At 27.8% G+C, this 22,416-nt stretch overlaps 1 protein-coding gene across 2 annotated transcripts; it reads right to left on the bottom strand.

Moving 5' to 3' along the window:
- Positions 1–95: 95 nt before the first annotated feature.
- On the bottom strand, positions 96–22,416 carry LOC107436121 (uncharacterized). 2 transcript variants are annotated; one of them, XM_043044754.3, is made up of 7 exons: positions 22,208–22,339; positions 21,924–21,993; positions 11,077–16,977; positions 8,005–8,211; positions 5,926–6,152; positions 5,556–5,634; positions 96–738 (listed from the first exon to the last, which is right to left on the bottom strand). In XM_043044754.3, exons 3-7 carry the CDS (start codon positions 16,975–16,977, stop codon positions 703–705), a joined length of 6,450 nt encoding a protein of 2,149 aa, XP_042900688.2. In that variant the 5' UTR covers positions 21,924–21,993; positions 22,208–22,339; the 3' UTR covers positions 96–702. The 2 variants fall into 2 exon arrangements, with proteins under 2 accessions (XP_042900688.2, XP_042900687.2); XM_043044753.3 differs by lacking the exon at positions 21,924–21,993 and having other exon boundaries at positions 22,208–22,416.

Below are 22,416 nucleotides of genomic sequence, written 5' to 3'. Positions count from 1 at the left end.
ATATTGACAAGAAGTAAGCTTAGATGAAAAATGAAGAAAAAAAAGGTATAACTAATATAAGTATAATTAAAATAGTATAACTAATAATATGATAATTTTTCTTTTGTAAAAAATGATACATATAAGGAAAAATGAGGATTTTTTAAAATAAAATAATTTATGCAACTTGAATGCAACTCAACTCAAGATTAAACATCATCAGTATATTTAAAAAATTTATAAATACAATAAACTTTATAATATAAACAAATAGAGCAAGATGACACTAAAAGCAAACCGAAGCTTTTGTAAAATAATAACTAAATTGAATAAACATAAAACAGACATTTGTGTAAATAATGAATTAAACTAATGATTCATATGATTTTATAACTCATTATTTAATAGTTTAGACTGCTAATATTAATTTAGTATAACACAATGCAAAATAATATTTATAAAAGAGATTAAATTCTTAAAAAAACAGAAACAATTAATAAATATAGATTTTGTGTATATCACAGATGAAAAACGTTTTTTGACAAAGCTCAAGTAACCTTAACTATGCCTGAATTGTACGACAGTAAGGTAAATGATCATATACACAAGCTCATCAGACTTGAATATTTTCAAACAGAACCAACATAGGTGGGGCTTTTGCAATTCAAACATTCTATGTGAATACAGCCTTCAGTTTTTTTCAATGGCTATTTTTCACTTGGGTCATAGTTTACATGATTTGTTTTCTTTCACCCATACCTGCAATAAATATAAATGAGTGTTACTAAAATGAAACAATAAAAACATATGTAAAAAAAAATTTTTTAACAAAAGACCCCTTTTAAAACTTATACTTAAGATTCTGAATAAATCTTTCAAAATACATTTTACTTTTATAACTATTCAATAAAATATAACTTACACTTTTTCCCATTTGACTATCAAATTTATAAAATATATTTTTTACTTATGACTCCAGAATAAAATTAGGTTTCAATATTCTTGATATAAGAAACTGGTGATTTCCTTTTATAAAACACTTTTTTTTCCCTGCGATATCTGAATAAAATTTATAAAATAATTTTTTACATATGACTTCTAAATTACACAGCTGTCTACTGAAATTGCAACACTAATGTGACATGCTGCCTTCGATAGTTCACATTGGAAATTCAATAGCATTAAAAAGAGAATTATTAAAAAAAACTGAACATAAAGTTAAATCACAAATCAAACCCTTGACGGTCTGGAAGTATTTTACGTTTTATGTTTACATCAAATCTGGCATAATTATAAACCTTAATTGCAATATTAATAGTAATTATATAATAAATTATAATTAATAATAAAATTATTTTAGTCATCATAAACACATATCTTTCAACAAAAAATAAGCACCTTTTAAGTACTTTTTAAGCACTCAAAAACTAGTTTTAAGCACTATATACATTAACAAAATGCAAAATAAGTTTCAAAGATATTACATGATTATGATAAAATAACTAGTTTCTGACAAAGAATTCTTTTCTTGATTATATTAGTCACCATAAAAAGATAGAGAGATTTTTCGGTTTGACTTCAAGAGTGTGGAAAATGAAGCCTGAAATTGAGAATAACTAACAAAATGCAGCAGAGTTGCACATGAGAGTGCAATAATCTCACCGAACCCAGCTCAGTAGACGCAAATCCGGACTTGCAAGTATTTTATCAAACATGTAAAATGATTGGCTCTTTCATATGCTATGGATCGAAGGTACACCGAAATGGATTGTGGTTGAATGAATGGTAAAAACGTTGAATAGAACAATGTGAAAAGCATGCTTTAGCATAATATGTTCCAAAAATCGACATGGTAAAGAATCGAAAAGGGAAAACTAAGCACTTTTCAAAAACACTCAATGAAAAATGCACCTTTAAGGGCTTTCAAAAAATGGAAATCGAAAAATGCACCTTTAAGTACTTTTTAAAAATGCTATGCAGCATAATACAGTATTTGATCCACAAATTAAAAGCGCCATGCTGCTTATATGGTCATAAAGGGTTAAATGAGCAAAGACTTTGTAGTTTAGAATATAATATCTTTGAAATATTGAAATTTTTTTTAATAAAGTTAGGTCAAACTAATTCAACACAGATATTTCAATTTAGTTTGCATTTTTATAAAAGATGGTCTGCCGAGTTTTTGTAACCTCTAAACTCGGTAATGGCTACTGTTATGAGATACATTTATTAATTTTTTTTAATGTATATCTTTGTTAATACAATTCTACAACACCACTACCTCCTTTCTCTTATAAAATTAAGTTAAAACATAAAGGTTTAAGCAATTGCTTTTGAGCAAAAGCAATTTTAAAATATTTACTAAGAGAAAGATTGAAACTACACTTAACTAACAAGATTTAACAAACCCTTTCTATTTGTCTGAATGAAATAATCAAATATTTATTAAAGAAATCATAATTGAAAATTACACAGAATTTTAAAATAGTAAAATTAATACTAATCAAAACACTGTTAACCCAAGAATAATTTTTATGCCTATAGTGTCACATAACACTTAATATATAATTTTTGAAAACCTTGTCAAAAATTGATTAAAAATATTTTGCACATTAGAAGTAGTAATTGAATATTTAAATGAGAAAGAAAAACATATTCATGCTCTGATCAGTAAGTATTAAGGTCAATAAGAGTAAATAAAGGTTCAAAACTGTCCAAAAGCTGTTTGTTTAAAGATGAAGTCAGTACATTTGAGCATGAGTTTAATCGTCTTTTGCTCTTATTGACTATAAATATAACCTATCAAAATTTTGAAACATTTTATTTTCAATTTAAAATTGATTTGTGACAATAATGTGACAAAAGAATTGTTGTCATCATAAGCAAATCCACAATGAAGCAATTTACTTTAGCTTAACATTTTTCAGTACAAAAATTGGTTGATTAAAAATAGCATTGTTAAAGAAATAAAAATTATTAAAATTTTAGTGAATTACATTATTTTCAAGAATAAGTAGGACAGTTTTTATCCCACTGCCTCTGAAAAGGTTAATATAATTTCTTTTATTGTATTCTGTCATACACTTCAGAAAAGAAAATATACATTTTAAAGTAAGGAAAAAAAATCTAAGGTACAACATGTACCTTGAAACGCTGGATATTTTTCAGAATAATTTTCTTTTAAACTTATTAGTTGTCTGAAATTTGATACTCATGCAATTAAAACTTATTTTTCATGCAGCCAGCACAAGCTGAAACAAATCAAGTTAATCATAAATGTAATTAAAAGGAATATTTTAACTGAATATTTGAAAAATTTATAGTTTTACAATAAGGACATAAGTTTTTTTATATATATATAATGGCATAGCCCAGATGAAAAATTATTTTTTGCAAGCTGCACCTGTTGCACATACCTTGAACTGATCCAAGGACAATTCAGAAACTGCTTCAAGATACAAACACACACTTTTTTGATTTCCTTAAGCATAACAAAAATATATGTAAAAAAAAATTTTATTTTATCAACATATTTTGGTACCTATCTATCATACTTCTATTTTCAAATGCAAGTACTCTGGGGTTTTATTTTCTAATCAAATTTATAAAAGAAAGTTACCCAACAAGAAAAAATCAAATTAAGTTCTCCAGCACAAGTCTGAAAAACCTGAAATGGTTACCAACACAACAGATAATACCTATTGGTATCAACAGCAAACTTGTTGGTATCAACTAAATATACTAGTTGCAAAATTCCTGCACAGAGTGGCACAAATAATTGCACTGGTCCAAGGAAAAAGCAGATCAAGGTATGACACTCTTCTCTATATTAAATTAATAAACTCCAGAAACTGGTGCAGGTAGGTACACTTGATAAAACAAAGAGTTCATTCGCATAAAAAACTTATGAATATGGTAGAAGTCTACATGTTTCGAGCTCTCAAAAATATGTTCATTCAAAAAATGTATATACGTAAACGTTAACATAAAAAACATTCTCAAGACTCGCTACAAGTGAAAAAGGAAAACAAAAAGGATTTGAAACAGAAAATGAAAGTTGCTAATAAAAGAATAGAAAATATATAAAATGTGAAAAACAAAAATATAAAAATTTACAATGTTAAGGTCTTTTATAAAATATAGTTGTGTTAATTAAATAATAAATTTTATGAAAAATATTCTGTTATTCTAAAAATCGCCATAAAAAGCTTAAAAGTCAGCAAAATGAGTTTACTATCAAAAGTAAAAACTAACAGTACCATCCTTACAATGTTTGGTGGGCGCAATTAAATTTGAAAATTCCAAATTCCTATTTGTTAGGAGAAAAAAATGATTTTATTTAAAGATCACGAGGTTCGAATTTTCATTTAATAAATTTTAATCATTATCATTAAAGATATGAAGATAACATATAAAAATCTAAAATTAAACTAAAATAGGAATACATGGCTTGTAAAATATTAGGCAAATTTTTAGCAACTTTTTTAATTACTTTTTTTAACGTGTTGACGTTAAAAACAAATGTAGTTTTAAGATATTTTTTTTAAATAAAAAGTTTTTTATAAACATTAAAAAGTTACAAATTAAAATTTTTTACAGAGTGAATTAAAAATCTGCTATTCTTCAAACTCTATTAAGTAATATAAAGCTTCAAACACTTTTTTTTAATTCAATAACATTATACATATTCGTTCTAAACATAATTTTCTATTCTTTGTCACTTAATTTTTAAAACAAATATTGTTCTAATTATGCAAAAAAATAATAAAGTTATTAATTAATACAGAAAGTGAATTGCTGACTCAAAAAGCTATTTTTTTTCTGTGGCTCTTTCTCAAAAGAAGTTAGTGGATCCTTAAGTTGAAAGATACAAAGGTGCTTCCGCTTTTTTTAAAATTACATTTTATCTTCCCACATAAAAGGGAATAAAAGACGAAAATTTACTGAAAGTTTTTTACAACAATGAGATAAAAAATGAGAAACAAAATTATAAAACAATCATATAATAACTGACCTTTTGGGTCATAATCTTATAAGGATGATAAGTATAGTCTTAATATGTCAAGTAAATTAAAGTATTAATCAGTAAAGAATATTTGTAGTATTACAGTAAGATCAAGTAAAAATTACAGATTAAATAAATAAATAAAATAAAATTTAATACAAAAATTTAAGTGCATAGTTAATGTGTTTATGATCACTAATCATTATTCTGTAAAAATAAAATTGTTAAAACTGAGGCATTTCATGTCTACTTTCTCACATATATTCAAAATTAAATTTTAACCATATTTTGTTCAAAAAGTTGAATTCTAAAGAAAAAATAAGAAATCTTAACCCCTGCCACTACTTTGGTAAAAGGAACGGGAAATTTCAATGAAAAGCAATTATGGAAAATTCCTTTGATTTATCGTAGAAGTTTTTAAAGGCTAATAGTGTAACTCAATGCATTTACATTATTACCAAATCTTTTAAATTCAACCCCAACTTCTTTTAAATAATAAATCTGATATAATTTTAAGAAAAGCAATACAAAAAAGCATACTAAAATTTCATTAAAAACATGGAAAATTTACCTTTAACGAGTAGTCCTCATCAACTTTCGAATTTTGATAAACCTTGCAAGACATTCCTTTGTGGGAAAAAGTTTGACAGCTGTAAAAAAAATGTAGTAAAATAAATATACAAAATGGAACATATGTATATCAGTAAAAATGTAATAAAAAAGCTTAAATTTATTAAATTTTTTTTAAAAGCAAAACTTTTCTACTGCATTAAAATTAGCAATCAGAAATCACAAAAAAATAAAGAATTCAGAAAAAAAGCTTTGATTTTAATTTATAAAGAAATAAATAAGGATCTGTCTTTAAAATCAACAAAAAAAATTTACATACTTGATCGGATTATAAACAAATTAAAAGATGTCCACATTAATCAAAAACTTACTATGTGCAGATGTCATTTGAGCAACCAAGGCAATGAAAACTAACATCGTATTTGCTTGAAACTCTATAGACAGAACGACACTCAGGAGTTGGACAATAACTGACTTTTCCAAAATGAGTACGAACATAATGCTGCAGAGCTGCATTATGAAACTCTTGTTTAAGATTTTTGTCACCAAAAGATAAAATTCTATTTATATCAATGAGAAAAAATGGTTTTCTACATTTCTGCAACAAAAAAAAATACAATATTAATACAAGGTGCAGAGCCAAATTATTCAACAAAAAATAAGCATAGCACTTTTAAAGCACTCAAAAATAATTTTAAGCACTTTAAAAAAATATCATAATAATGGCATGTGGCATGGTTGGAAAAGTTTGATAATTATCGGTTTTATCTCGTTTTAACCATCATGTCAAAAAAAAAAACTTAAAACGTTTTCATGCGCTATGGACTGACAATACGCCAAATTAGAATGGGGTTAAACAAATTGTGAAAACGTTGAATAGAACAATATGAACTATGTCTTTTTGCATAATTCGCAGCAAAAATCAACGAAAAAATTGAGCACTTTTTAAAAACACCCAATGAAAAAAGCACCTTTAAGGGCTTTTTAAAAAACGAAAATAAAAATAAGCACCTTTAAGCACTTTTTAAAAACGCTATGTACCATGTAATAGCTAGAAATGCTCTTAACTTGCATAAAAGGTAGAAAGAATTTAATAAAAAGTAGTGAATATTAATGATTACTACAAGAAATCTTAAGTAGTCTCCTCTATGAGCTCTCAACACTTGCTATTAGATTATTACAAAAACTTAGAAATTTTTTTACCCCTTAAAGGTGCCATTAGACACAGACTTCTAGTCTTCAGATGCAAGGTATAAATGACTCAAAAAAATTTATAGCCTCTTCTTGTTTATATTTTCGAAGAGTTTTCAAATTTTCTGGACAGTGGTTTAATTACTAGATTAGCTTCTGTTCCTTTTGTTTGGCAAATCAAAGCCTTTCTTGTATCAAAAATAATCAGTGAAGATAAATTTCTTAACTCTCAATGCTTATGCGAATTAATTGCTGGACATCTTAACTAAGAAAACAAGAATTATTTTTAAAAAATAAATTTAGAAAGATTAGAAATGTAACGAATGTATTGCATTTAATGAATAGTTAATTATTTATTCTAAGTATAGTAATCTTTTGTTTTCATATACTGTGATTATGAAAGTTAAATCGATAATCATAATTAAAACAAAAATCCAGAAATACTTGAATGACGAATAAATTACTAGATACCGAAAGACGGTTAAATTAATATGTTTAAGTATCATATCTTCAAGACAAAAGAAAAAAAGTATAAAATTCTGCCTATCTGCCCATGGTGTGTTGAGAGTTAAAAAGAATGAATTTTAAAATCATTTTAATAATTAACGAGTCTATTGTATTTAATGAATAGTTAATTATTTATTCGAAGTAGTAATCTTTTTGTTTTCATACACTGTGAATATGAAAGTTAAATAAATAATCATAATTAAAAAATATCCAGAAATACTTGAATAACAAATAAATTACTAGATACCGTGATACGGTTAAATTAACAAGTTTAAGTATCATATCTTCAAAACAAAAGAAAAAAAGTATAAAATTCTGCCTATCTGCCCATGGTGTGTTGAGAGTTAAAAAGAATGAATTTTGAAATCATTTGAATAAGATCTGTGGACCATGTGCAAAGAGCAGGAAACTTATTATGATATAATAACTGACGAAATTATGGAAGAGACTATCCTAAAAAAATTTCTTGAAAGAAATGTCAGCAAACATCAAGCGCAGAAAAAGTTTTAATTAAAAAATAAAACTATAAGATTTAGATTAGTTAAATTGACCTTATCCTAGTACTAGGAGGGTTAATTTTTCCTCAGTCAAATTTTTTTTCATAACTTAATATATTTTTGCTCCAATAATGATTCAAGTTATTAAAATAATTCTATATTAGGACACAGTCAAAAGTTTGGAGTCAAAAATTTTATACTGTGTTACTTTTCAAACAAATATATCTAAAGTGAAAGAAAGATAGTAAAATATACCACTTGAGCACATTCCACAGGAATAATCTTGCTTTCTAGCTGTAAAAGTAGACAGGATTTGCAGAAAGAATGACCACAGTTTTCAAGTCGATAATAATCAAATTTCATAAAATCTAGACAAATAGCACAAATACCAAACCCAATATCTCCTTCATTTGTCTTTTTTGAATGAAGCTTGGAACAAATTTCTTCTAAATGGTCCTCAACCTTGATATTCAAAAATAGAACATTACGTTAGTATACACTTTATAAAACTAATTGATAATGGAAATTGATTTAATTAATCATATGTAGTGTTAAGTGATGCTTCTTTATGCAGTTAGTAATTTTATAGAAAATATAACTATTTATCATGCCAGCTTTTTGCAATTAGAATTATTTCATAAGTCAATATCTCAGTATTAGATGTAATTTATGGTTAGGGTAGATATTTTCTACGTAAGGGTAGAGATTTCTTATAGCTGTTTTATTTAAACATTAAAAATATAAAAAAATTCTACATTCATACTTTCTGTATGAAATGAGTTAAAATTAACTTAAATTTGAGCAACTTCAAACACAACAATCAAGAACAGTTTTTTATCTGAAGTCTTTTAATATTTTTATTGAAAAAGAAAAGTTTAATACAAAGTATCTTTTGACAGACAGTTAAAAAAAATTCAGAAGCTCGAAATTTATAAAATATGTTCGTCAAAAAATTTGTTTTCTCACTTTAAAATAAAACTTTTTTTAATAAAGCATATTATATATTTTTTTTTAATTCTGCCAATTTCAAGGTATTTATTAAAATTTTCAAAATCTAGGAGAATTTTGGTTAAAATCACAAGAAACAGTAAAATTAACAAAATCAGTTTGAAGCTACGTACAGAGCACACACACCAAAAAAAAAAAAAAAAAAAAAAAAAAAAAGACCTGAATAACGTTTGATCTAATGATTAAATTTTCATAGATTAGGCATCAATCTAAATGATCCGAGGAAGTGACCCTAAATATTTCAACGAATTAGTGCAGACAATATTTAAAGCATTTTTCAGTAACTATTCAACTGATTTCGTTAAAATTTTGTATTTTGCGAAATAAAATTACATTCTTTAAAAAAATTTAAAAATTTCCATACCTCACACCTAGAAATTTTTTTATTATTATTAAATTAAATTAAAAATTTATAAATAATGAAATCAGGCATAAAAACGTGCTTTTACTTAGAATTAACATACCTTTTTCTTGTTTTTTTAAGACAGATTTGGATTTCTGACCACCAAAATATAAGGAGTAGCTGCAATCTGGGAAATATAGTCCCAATAGTTTCATCAGGAGAGCTGTCAAAAGTTTGGGCCCATATTGTTACCTAATTCTACTCTGATTTTTTTTTACCACATCTTGCTCAAAAAATTTTTAAGCTAGGGTGCACAACATTCTTGAGTGAAGGGCTATATGCCATGTATTTAGAAAGACATGTTGATAGCAATTATAGATAGTAATTGTAATGGAAATATCATTGTTTTAGCCACTAAATTCTTTTTATCAGTTAAATGAGCAATAATTTTGCTTATAAATTAAATATACTTAAATGTTTAAAATTAAAGACAGTAAAAATTATTACCGTATATTCCGGCTTATAACGCACACCCGTAATTTCTAATACTTTTTAAATTTTAAGATATACTCTTCGTGTAACGCGCACAAAAATTTTGATTGTACATGTGCAATATCTAGTCTTTCAAGATCGTAAATAAAAAGTTTTTTTCCCTCTTTTGCAAAAATAAGAGAACTGAATTTGACATGTATATGAAGGTAGATTTGAAAGAGTAATAATGTGATTCTGAGAAAAGAATATATTTATGTAACAACGAAAATCAATAAAGTATATAGGTAAAGGTATGTTATTTCCTTAAAATAAAAGTATTTTTTTATATTTAAATTTTTTTAATCTATAATTTTTTATATTCGGCACATACCGCACATCCGTAAATTCCAATGTTATTTTTGTATTAAAAGTGCGCGTTATATGCCGGAATATACGGTACCTTAAAAAAAAAAAATTTATAATCATAAAAAAAAAATCAGATAAAATGAAATAAATAAAAACAATAAGAAACTTCATGGCTTGTTATTATTGAGCTTTTTATTGTTTGCTTAATGTGTAACATGAATAAGTATACAAACTTTTACATCATGTTAAAGAAGGCAATTTCATATGGCAAATTATATCATTCAAACAAAATCGTACGAATAGTTCCTGGGAAATTGAATTTTTAAAAAATCAGATATTGAAAATTGCATTTTTCAGTAACTATTCAACTGATTTCGTTAAAATTTTGTATTTTGCCAAATAAAATTACATTCTTTAAAAAAATGTAAAAATTTCCATACCTCACACCTAGAAATTTTTTTATTATTATTAAATTAAATTAAAAATTTATAAATAATTGTTAAAAATTATTTTTTGAATGGAATTATCAAATAAAAAAATTTTAAAATTGTTCGCAAGAAAATTTCAATTCACTTACAAAGTTCCCGAGACATGGTAAAATACACAGAGAAATGAAACTAACATTGAGGGGTCCAAGCTTATAACTACTCTCCTGATCAAACTATTAGGACCATATTTCCTAGATTTGCCGTTATCCTCTCTATATGTTGGGGGTATGAAATCACAATTGGTCAAAAAAAAGGAAATTAATTCAGAGAAAGTAAGTTTTTGGGTCTGGTTTTATAACTTAAAATATAATTTGCAATAACTAAATATTATAGAGGCCACCCCCTCAAACCATTAAGATTGAGTCCTAGTGCATTAAAATCTGATAATTATATTAAAAGTTATTCACCGTGTTTGTTCTAATTTTTTGCGCACCATACATCCTTTGACTTACACTAAGCCAAATATTTTGATAACATGAATCAATATTATTAAAAAAATTATTTTGTGTTCTTAAAGATATTTCTATCACAACTCTGTATTGTTGATTATAAGGCTCTACAAATAAAATATATAATCAACAGAACATAACTAAAGATATAAAAAACACACATACATACATTATGACCAAGCAAAAGTAAATAATTAATTACTTTTTTAATTTTAAGAACTTCTCCTTCAATTGTAAGGTTACCAAATTCTGCATCAACCTTTGCTGCTTTTAAATCAAATTTTTTGATCAAACCATACAAATCCCATCCATACCTAAAATAAAGTTCTTTCAAAAATCCTGGTGGTATATCTGAGCTTTTCAGATCATACCTCTTAGTCTTGAGTAACTTCGCTGTTTCAATGTACGAATGAATTTCTGCTTCAGCCCTAAAACACATTTCACTGTAACCATATATAAAAACAATCTTTTTCTCGGTGTCACATTCAATGAGAGTTTTTGTCCGAGCTTGGATTCTGTCCAATACTTTTTTACCACTATCAGTGAAGAGATGAAAATACTTTCTGTTACCGCGGCATTCCACTTTACGGCCATGTACCAGTCTCAAAAGCTCTCTAATTATGATGTAATGTTTTTCAATACTTCTACAAGAAAATTCAATAGTGACTTGATCCTCAAAAGAATCAGACAATTTTGTTACCTTAATCCTTCCTTCCTGTTGCTTGATAACACTGTGTATATCTCTCTGTAGAAAATCATAAACATACTCTTTGCATTTGACCTGTGACTGCAATGTCTCCAAAATAGTTACCGGAATATTATTAACCTTCAACGTATCATTTAATTGCTGATATGCATTTTTTCCATCTTCAGCACAACTGAAATAAGCAAAGGCTTCATAGTTTCTGGAAGTAGCTATTGGGGACATTACATCCACCATTACTTTACTAGGTGGAGTGAACCTACTTAAGCTTTGAAACAATTGGTCTTTAATCTTAATGATATCACTTTCTGCAACAGCTAAAGTGTCCATTCGATTTATTTCAACTCTTTTTACAAGCTTCCTTAAGAAATGTGGAAGTGCCTCTGATATTTTTTCTTGCAACAGTCTTTCATTTGCTGATGGAGGTATATTTTTCAAATTAAGGGAGAGTTCATTTTGAGAGGGTGATACACAGATACGATTGCTATCAACATACAAAGATTTGGAAGATAATTTTCCAGAAACCATCACACGATCCTCAGCAGAGGAGAAAAATATGGAGCCGGTACCTTTTCCAAGCAAACGAGGCCATGTAAACTTAAGTTTATATGCAGGTTTAGAAGAGTTATTGACTTGTTCAGTAACAATATTTCGAACTTGAATACCTTTATTGTTATTTTTATACAAACTTCTAAGAGCATTTTGGGCATCAGCAACAGTTAAATATGTCACATTAATGCTATGTTTATTAGTTTTTAAAGTATTTATCTCAAAGGTCTGAATAGGACCACACTTTTTTAACATCGATTCTAATTCACTTAACAAACTTTTCACAACTTGTTCAATTATAATTTCACGAAATTCTCCAGGCATTACTATATCATGAATCAATCCACCTGTCGATAAACAATAGTAATAAAATCCATCATCCATCTTGATGACATCAGTTTCTTTTGCCATTTCCTTCCTTGCATCATTCACGATATCTTGAATAAAATTAGACACTTTTTCATGAAATTTTTCCTCAACATGAATAATAACTAATCCCTTGTCTCTACAAATGTCAATTCTAAAATGTTTATTTTTAGTTAATTTTTCTAACAGATACTTAATATTATTAATTACAGCGCCACCTTTACCTAAAATGTAACGAGACAGAATTTTTTCTCCAAAAGGTCCCAAAGTTATAGGTGGAATTTGTAGTCGTTTTAGATCCTTAACAGTTAATGCATAATTACCTTTCGAAAATGCCTTATTAACTGTTTCTTCTTTTAAGGGTGTAACATCAAGAATAAAATTTCTTGTAGTTTCCATAAAAACTGTATAAACCAAAAATTTAGGAGGTTCTATTCTGAGATTTTTCACTGATGAGGAAGGATGAATAAATAATGATTCTTTGAAGTTAGGAGATTGATACCCAAAGGAAGGATGCCCTGAATATATACATAAATTTTCAATAAAGCTGCTAAAAAGAATTGTTTCAAAATTCTCTTTAAATGATAAGTTATTATATCGACTTGACACTTTGATGCCAAGATCTTGTCGCAGAGTGAATAAAATATCTTTGACAGTCTTGCGAGCAGAGTTTAATGCTTTGGAGCTTACATAGTTTGAAACACACCAATTAAATCGATCTGTTTGGGGCACTTCTAGCCATCTTTTATAGATTTCTAAAAAAGTACATAGATCACCGTTTTTTTGACAGAATTTTTTTTTCCTTTGATCAGCTATTTCCTTGTTGTCATCAAATTTTAAAAATATTCTTCCCGCTTCAGAAACTAGAGCTGCAATTATAGCAGCTTCATGACCCATGCCAGATTCAACACCTAATAGAATAAATTTAGCAAGTCTAGGTTCAATAGAAAGTTGAACAACTTGCTTTCCTAACTCAGTTAATTCATTATTTTCAATCAATTCTAAAACCTCTAATGATTCGATTGAGCTTGCTATGGCTTCTTTTGATGGAGATTCAACAAAATCGAAGCTACTGGGTTTAATACCAAATTCATAAACTTTCAATAATGCATTAAGTAAATCTGTCTTCAGCAACTCTGGAAGGGCTCTTTCTGGCATACTTTCGTAATCCTTTTTACTGTATAGACGATAGCAAACACCTGGTTGTGTGCGTCCAGCTCTACCTTTTCGCTGTTCAGCAGAACTTTTATTAATTAAAGTTGGCATTAAGCAACTTTTATTTTTTTCTGGGTAAAATATCATCTCTTTAGCCATTCCACTGTCAATTACATATTTAATGCCAGGAATAGTTAATGAAGTCTCAGCAGCATTTGTTGCAAAAATAATCCTACGCTTGCCATTAGTATTGGTTTCAAAAACAAGCATTTGATCTTTTACATCCGATTTACCATGCAAACTCATAAGTTCTGACATGTTCTCTTTAGCACACATTTCCTTAAATAATAAAATAGCTTCATCGATTTCTGCAGGCGATGTCAAAAACACTAGAATATCTCCAATGGGTTCTCTTTTGTGCACCCGAACAGCAGTTTTGACACATTCGCTTACATACGTATTTCTTCCACTTATATTATGCTCAGACCAGATTACTTTAACGGGGTGTGCACGCCCAGGAACATTTATAACTGCACCATCAGGTAGATTAAAATATTTAATAAATACAGAGGGATTTATAGTTGCTGAAGTTATGATAATTCTCAAGTCAGGTCTACATGCTAAGCACTGTTTCAACAAGCCAAGTAATAAATCTGTATAAAGAGTTCGCTCATGAGCTTCATCAATAATAACAGAGGAAATTCCTCTTAAGTTTCTATTTCGTAAACATTTTCTCAATAAGGCATAATCAGTCATATAAATAATCTTAGTTGAATTGTCAAACTTCTTTTCAATTCCAACATCATATCCTACTTCTTTTCCAACTGCAGATCCAATTTGAGTACTTACAAACTTAGTAATACTAATTGCCGCTATTTTTCGAGGTTGAGTACAAATAATAGAACCATAATTAACAAAATAAGTTTGCCAAAGATATTGAGTTAACTGTGTGCTTTTTCCTGACCCAGTTTCGGCAACAATAACAGTCACAGGAAAGTTTCTAATGGCATTGAGAATAACATCTTTTTGAGAATATATAGGTAAACCTCTCTCGAAAGAGTTACATTCTTTACAAAAATTTAGCTTTAATTCCATGAAGTCCGACATAGAACCATCAACTTCAACTTTCTTTAACTTCTCTGCAGCGTTCTTAGTCTTCCTTAAACAGTTTAGAAATACTATCTCCATAGCTTTTAAATTATCAAGAGTATCTTTTAAGCTTAAATATTTTTCCTCTTTGACAATATTAGACTTTGAAATCTGTAATGAATTTAACTCACCTATAACTGCATTGATTTTCGCTTTTTGAATACTGATATATTTAGCAGCAAATTCATCAAAATATTTATCACAATGCTCAATAACATCATTTTCACACATACAAGGTTTAATCAGATGTCTCTTAATACTACTCAAAGATTTAATCAAGCGCTTAGAAGTATCTTTCGTTTTATGTTTTAATTTATAAAGTAGAAAATGAGCTTGATGAGCATTTTTAATATTATTAAAACTAAGAATTACAGACTCAGTAAAATCACAGCACTTACTCACTTCAAAATTTTCCATTTTGAGATGTTTTTTGAAAAATGTTTCCCACATTTCTAAACTATTAGAAGGCTCAAATATAGAAATATGCAAGAAAAATCCTTCATCTTTAACCCTAAGCATTCTTTTGGCATCAATTTTTGTTTCTTCTCTAGCTTTAACTCTATCGATGTCCCTGAAAATTTGAGAAAGGTCTGAACTTAAAATACCTTGCTTAGAAGGACGAGTTTTTTGACTTGCTGATTGAGAGTAAAAATTTTCATCTTTCTGATCAGAATATGTTGACTGTTGCTCATAATTACATTTACCTTTGAAGTTTTTGTCACTTAAGGCAGAGTAAGAAGTGTTTGATAAATCGCTTGAATGCCTTTTTCGACAAGGAATTCCCCTGTTTGTATCTGGGTTTTGATAAAAATTTAAACATTTCCCTTCAAACTTTTCATTCCGAGAATGATTTGATCTATAACATTCTTTATCTGAATATATTTTTTTTAAATCGATAGTTTCAGAAGTTTGCTTGGTACTTTTATTGGCAAGGTTAGACCTATTGCTAAATGTGCCACTATCATAATGACTACTTTCTTTTTTAGCATTATCGGAATTACTTTCAGTAGCAAATGATAAGTTAGTATCCTCACAACCAAAGCTATGGTAAGATTCCTCATGCTTACTTTCTTTAGTTGTATACTGTTTTGAATTTTGGTTTGTTTCACCAATAGAATATTTTGACTTAGATTTCTGAGTTCTATAGTGGTTTCTGTTAAGGTTTGACCGATCATTTTTGCTTTGAAAATTAGTATCTCTACTAACTTTTAATTTACTATTTTTCTTACTATTTTCATAATCCTCACAATTTTTTACATCTAAGTCTTCATTCTGTCCACCATATTGTGTTGACGGATTGTAAACATGATTTGCATGAAAATAATGATTATTCCTTTCTCTACGGTCAATAGATACTGCTGACTTCTCAGAGCCATCTCTTATGTGATCAATGTCAGGATCAGTTTCACAGTTTTTTAATGAACATTTATGTTTGTGATGTGTAGATTGCATAGCGCTGTCACTAGGAACTAAGGTGTTAAAAGCATCACAGTTATTTGTTGACTTTTTATGAGATTCAAAACGTCGTGTTTTCATCTTTATTTGAGAATGATTTTCTTGATGCATATTTTCACAACTGTTGTTCGTATATTTAGGTTTTGATGTATTATAAATATGGTCGTTACTAAACTTATCACTCTGAGATTCTGTAAGCATATTGTTAAAAGAATGTTCTTGAGTTTCTTTTACTTTTGGCACATTTGAAATGGAGTTATTCAGGTTTTTGGTTGATTTAGATACTAAACAAGTACTATCACGATCAGTTTTAGGATCAAAAAATCCTGGAGGAGGTGATATACTAGAGGCATTAGACTCAGACTTCTTACTTAGCAAATAAATCTCATATGATCTTAATTTCTCATAAGCTGAAACAACTTTCTTTTTATGTCTTGGTGGTAAATCTTCAATCTCATTGATATTAAAAAGACCAATACCTATTTTGCGGTCTCTTTGTGACACATAGCTTTCCCTATCATGATATTTAAGATCTTGGCAAATTTTCTCAGATTCATTCTCTTTCTTACAGGCTTCATAAGTTTTATTTAGTTTTGGCAGGGATGTTGATATTGCAAGATAACTAAGATCACTACTGGCTACATCTTCTGTTTTAACATCACTTAATGAAACTGGAAAACTGAAGTCATCCGGTAGAGCTTTTATTTCTTTAAGATTTTGTTCCATCTAATAAAAAAAATAGTATTGATCAATATCAAAAAGAAGTCCTGATTAATATCAAAATTTAAGAGTAATTATAATAACTTTTAACAGGGTCAGCAAATTTTTGTCAAAGTGAAAGACAATGATAAAAACTGGCCTGGCTAAGTATTTTTCGGCATTATTTTCGTCTCTGGCAAGATTAATAAAATTTCAGAATGTCAAGATCATGGCAAGGAAAAAATTAGGTTTGTATTAAAAAGTATCAGGCTTTTTTTATTCTTTTTAGTTTGAACCAGATTTTTTTAAGGTTAAATAATAATTTTAACCCTGAATAAAAATCAACTGCACTATTAAAAAATATTTTATAAAAACCTTGTTTGGATAATAATTGATATATTTAATATATAATTTATTATTGCACCGTAAATATGCTAACATGGTAAAGTTGAACATAAGATTTTAAATATGCTTATACATTACTTCACAACTCCACTTACTTATATTGTTGTCATTACTTAACAGTTACTACAATTTATAACATTAGTATTGATTAATTTTTTTAAAACAAATATTTCTTGTTTTTCTTATATCTGCGGAATTAGTACAAATATTTATATAAAGGAGCGCGAAGTATTAAAGAAAAAACGATATTCTGTGAGAGAAACTTTTCATGGCAGATTCTGTTTCACCTCCAATTCGAAATTTTAAGTTTAATGGTAAACCTAGAGTAAATTATTATTACAGGAATATTTTTCCACTGCATTATCCTGCAATAATTTATTTGAATTTTGATATTTAAAAAAAAAAATTTCAGCATTTGAAACTTTGTAATTTATGTATACCTGAACCCACTTATTCCAGATTTTAAAATTTTTTAACTACCTATGTAGGTGAAAGAAAATTAGCCACAAAGACAATAAAGAGTTTTCTTCATAGTATAATATTCTCTTGAGGCAATACATTTTTCAATTAAAAAATACTAGAAAATAATGTAATTATAAGCAGTGTTTTCACTACAGCGCGAGAATCTCGCATATTTTTGTTCTTTTCTCGCATTAAAAAATGATTAACGGGCGAAGTTCTCTCTATTAATCAATTTCAAAATGTGCAAATCTCTCGAATTTTGGAAAAAATTTCGTCTTCCGCAAATTTGAATATAATCGGCCATTTTGAATTCCTAAAATTAAATCATCTTAACGTTTTTTTCTACCAATGCAAACGCGATTTAAAATTAGATTCACATAATTTAATATCACACATCAGAATTCATATCTACGTGATTTACAATCGCGCATCATGTTTTGCATTTTCACAATTTTACTCATTGCATTCGAATTTCAGAGGTGCAGGAATATCACATGGAAAATCACTCGACTTAAAAATTATGCATCAGTTTTCTTATTCATGTGATTTTAAAATCAAAATCGATATCCGTATTTTCACAATCTTAAAATCAAATCTCACGATTTGTATTAATTTGATTTTAAAATCAAACATCGAGATTCATATTCATGCGATTTTAAAATTAAATATCGAGATTCATATTTGCGTGATTTAAAAAACACACAATGAAATTACACAATTATTTACACAATTTAAACAAATAAAACCTCACATTGATATTTTTATTAATACGTTGGTAATATTCTGTGAATAAATGCTTCTTATATATATTTTAGGATTTCCATTTACAGCTTCTTTTGTTTTTTACCAAAATAATCCCAGTGGTATGAATCACTAAAGAGTTTTATAAAAATTAAAACATATTTTAAAAATTTGCGATTTTCGGACAAATTTCACCAAAATATGGCGACGACAAAAGGGTTCAAGCTAGTTAAAACTTATAATCAATTGCTCACAGAGAGTTTTTTTAAATTGAGATTTTGGTTCGTAGAAAGGTTTTTATAAAGTCTGTATATCACAATAGGTTTCATTAATTAAAATACGTTATGCAAGTGCAATAACGCGTGAACTTGTATCCGGTCAGCAATGTATTAATTTAGTGAATTGAATTCAAAAGTACTTTAATAATAATGCTGAAATATACATAAAAAAACACCCCTTTCATATGTTTATCATATGAGCTTTTTAAAAAGGTCCCAAATTTAATGTTAATTTGTTAAATTTTAGTTTTTAATGGTCTCTACCACTTTATAAAATACTTCAAAAAAAGTACAGAAGATAACATCCCTGTTATAAAAATATAGGCATGCTTTAGCACTAGTAATTTAATATTAAATAAAGAATTAAAAATATTTTTGTCTTATCTTTTAACTTAACGGGGCTTAATTATAATCATATCCCTACAAACATATCACAGCAATCAATAAAATAATACACTAAAAATGTTTTAAATGAATGTTGTAAAAATAATTTTAAGTAAAAATCTATTATGAAAATATTACGAAAAAAATAAATAAAACTTCGCTGCATATATTGCAAATGTGTTTATATTATATTTGGTTCAAAGGTATTTTAATAATAATAATTCTGACATACACGCAAAAATACTATTAGATAAGTGGACCAAAAAGGTCCACTTATCTAATAGTATTTTTATCTAATGAACTTTTTAAAACGTTGCCAAATTTAAAAACAATTTTGTACATTTTAGTTTCTAACGCTCTCTACTATTTTTTTAAAATAATTAACACAGAGCAGAGAAGTTGGCATCCATGATATAAAAGTGAAGGTATGTTTTAGCACTAGTGATTTAATATTAAATAAAGAATAAAATACATTTTTTTCATTTGTTTTAACATATTGGTGCTAAATAATCATCATCAGCATTGGCACGACAGCCCTTTGTGAGCCTGGGCCTTCCTCAGAAGCTTTTCCCATTCTGCCCTTCTCCCAGCAATTGTTTTCCAGTTCTTTACCTTTAGGATGGCAAAATCCTCATCCACACAGTCCTTCCATCTCTTTTTGGGCCTTCCTCTTGGCCTTTTATTGGAGGGGGTTGCATTAGAGACTCTCAATGCTGTTCGTTCTGGGCTCATTCTCACTACATGCCCGTATTTTGTCCTGTCTTGCCGCCATTTTGAGCACTGAGTGATGGAAGGAAAGACATCAAAGCTTATGCTGAATGTGGACGATCACTTGCCAGTAGAAGGTCCAACTCGCTGAAGATGTGTATGTTGTGCCAAATTGAAAAAGGAAAATAGAACAAAAACTGTATGTACAATGTGCAAAATTGCACTTTGCAAAGATTGTTTTGCAGTATACAATGCATAAGTGTTTATTATATCCTTATTATAGTTTCATTATATCCTTATTGTATCCTCATTATATACATATTATTATATCCTCATTATAGCAAAATACGTGTAAATGAGTAAAAGTAACTTAGCTTTTCTCGGCATTCTCAATCATTATTTCAGTACCACTGGGACGCATGTGTCCCACAAAAAAATACCAATGGGACATATGTCCCACTCATCCCTTTCCATCTGGTAAGTAATTTTTTCCCTTTTTCAGAATTTTATCAATATTTGCATTGTAACTGATGTATTTAAGTACTTATTTTATTTTTTTCGCAGAAATAAAAATTGGTAGTGAAAGGGTTAATATATATATATCTATATATATATAGATAGATATTCTAAGCATTTTTTAAACACAATATGATCTAATCTTAAATTTTCTTTTAATAATTTATTTCATATAGAAATTTCTGCAGGTACCCAATGAAACTCAAACATTTAAAAAATATTTCTTTATTAAATTAAAAATTTAACATTTTTATGGAAAAATTTACTATTACTTTACTTAAACAAGCAAATTCAGGTACAGTAAAATCTCACTAAACAGATAGGGATCGTGATGTGTTTTTAAATTGCGTAAATATAAATCACAACATGTGATTTTAAATTGTATCATTAAGAATCAAAATGTGTGATTTTAAATCGCTTGAATGTTATTTTAAATCCCATTTACATAGGTAGGAAAAATCATAAAAAATTAATTTTATGGGAAAATTTACTATTGCTTTACTCAAACAAAGAAATTCAGGTACAGTAAAATCTCACTAAACAGATAGGGATCGTGATGTGTTTTAACTTGTGTGACTATAAATCACAACATGTGATTTTTAATTGCAAGGCTACGAAACAGAATGTGATTTTAAATTGCTTGAATGTTATTTTAAATCGCATTTACATTACATAGAAAAAAGCATAAAAAATTTATTTTTTCGAGAATCCAAAAAATGCGAACTTTTTTTTATATTGGTGAAACTTACTTTTTATTAATTTTCTTTAAAAAAAGCAGTGAAATTCCGTAAAAAAAGCGGAAAAAAAATTAATACAGATTTTAACTGATTCAAATATGACACCAGAGTTGGCCGTCGATTACAGTAATCGATTACAACAGTAATTGATCGTCATGTCAAAAGCCATAATAATAAATACACAAATTGAATTTTGCGTGTCATAACAATATCGTAATTTTAAAAATCATGAGAATAACCATGGTCCCACCTAACCACTGATTTATGGTCGTATATAGGGCATTGAAATTTCAATGTCGTATTATCATATTAAAAATGTAGCCAAATAAAACAAGAGAAAAAATATATAATATTGATTAGGCGCCAACTGCGAATGCCAAGGTGCCAAATAGATTTTAAACTTGCAGATATTTTTTTTAAAAAATGTGCAGTTGTTTACCCGGAGGTGACTACGAATTATACCTTTCGTGTTGGTCACTTTCTGTGATGTGGGTCACAGACTAGGCAGAATAATTGCCACAAACATTGCATCACGATATGGAAATAATATCCTCATTACAATTATAAATATTATAAACATCAAAACATGTTTCATAATTTTTCTAAAGAAAATTTTAACAGGAATAAAAAAATCAAAGCCAATTAATGACATTTTCAAGGGCAGAAATTTAAGTAAAATAATAATCTGGCTCAGCACAAAAAAACTCATTGTCAAAGACGTTTAAGAGAACTTATTAGTCACCTAAATATTTATTCATTTTCCACAATTGTAAACAGCGAATCCTTAGCAAAATCCAGTTTCAAAAGTAGTTCTATCAAAAAAAACATAATATATCACATTTTAAACAAAAAATATTGAACAAAATAGAACCTAGATAAAACTACATTCACAAACAACTTAAAAGTTTCACATTATTTTTGGATAATTGCACATAAGACAAAAATTTAAAAGAAAAGACAACAACGAAAAAATTTATGAAATCAGTGATTATGTCAATGTAAGAGGATAAATGAAATAGAGCTTACAAGATAAAATTCACATAAACTAAGCCTCGAAATAAATAAAAAATGCTGTATCTTGAAACTGATAAAATTTGATTAAACATAAAATTGAGTAATAAAACTACATTGTCGAACTCGCGATAAAAAGTTTGACGAACTGAAACCAAAATAAAACTTTATGGGAGCAAGCAAAGCGATTACGGTTCTTAATCATTTTAAGGGGAAAAGTGCCT

The sequence above is a fragment of the Parasteatoda tepidariorum genome, chromosome 9 (genome assembly GCF_982258835.1).
Source record: "Parasteatoda tepidariorum strain Cologne lab strain chromosome 9, Ptep-v5.0, whole genome shotgun sequence".
NCBI classification, from domain to species: domain Eukaryota; kingdom Metazoa; phylum Arthropoda; class Arachnida; order Araneae; family Theridiidae; genus Parasteatoda; species Parasteatoda tepidariorum.
The sequence above is the reverse complement of the archived record's forward strand: the minus strand, read 5'-3'. Positions and strand labels throughout refer to the sequence as shown.

Excerpts from the sequence above, each read along its gene's own strand:
- LOC107436121 (XM_043044753.3), bottom strand. The coding sequence starts at position 16,977 with ATGGAACAAAATCTTAAAGAAATAAAAGCTCTACCGGATGACTTCAGT. Across the intron at positions 5,635-5,925 it reads TCAAATGACATCTGCACATA|CTGTCAAACTTTTTCCCACA; the intron begins GTAAGTTTTTGA and ends TTTTTTTTACAG. Across the intron at positions 739-5,555 it reads ATGAGGACTACTCGTTAAAG|GTATGGGTGAAAGAAAACAA; the intron begins GTAAATTTTCCA and ends TATTTATTGCAG.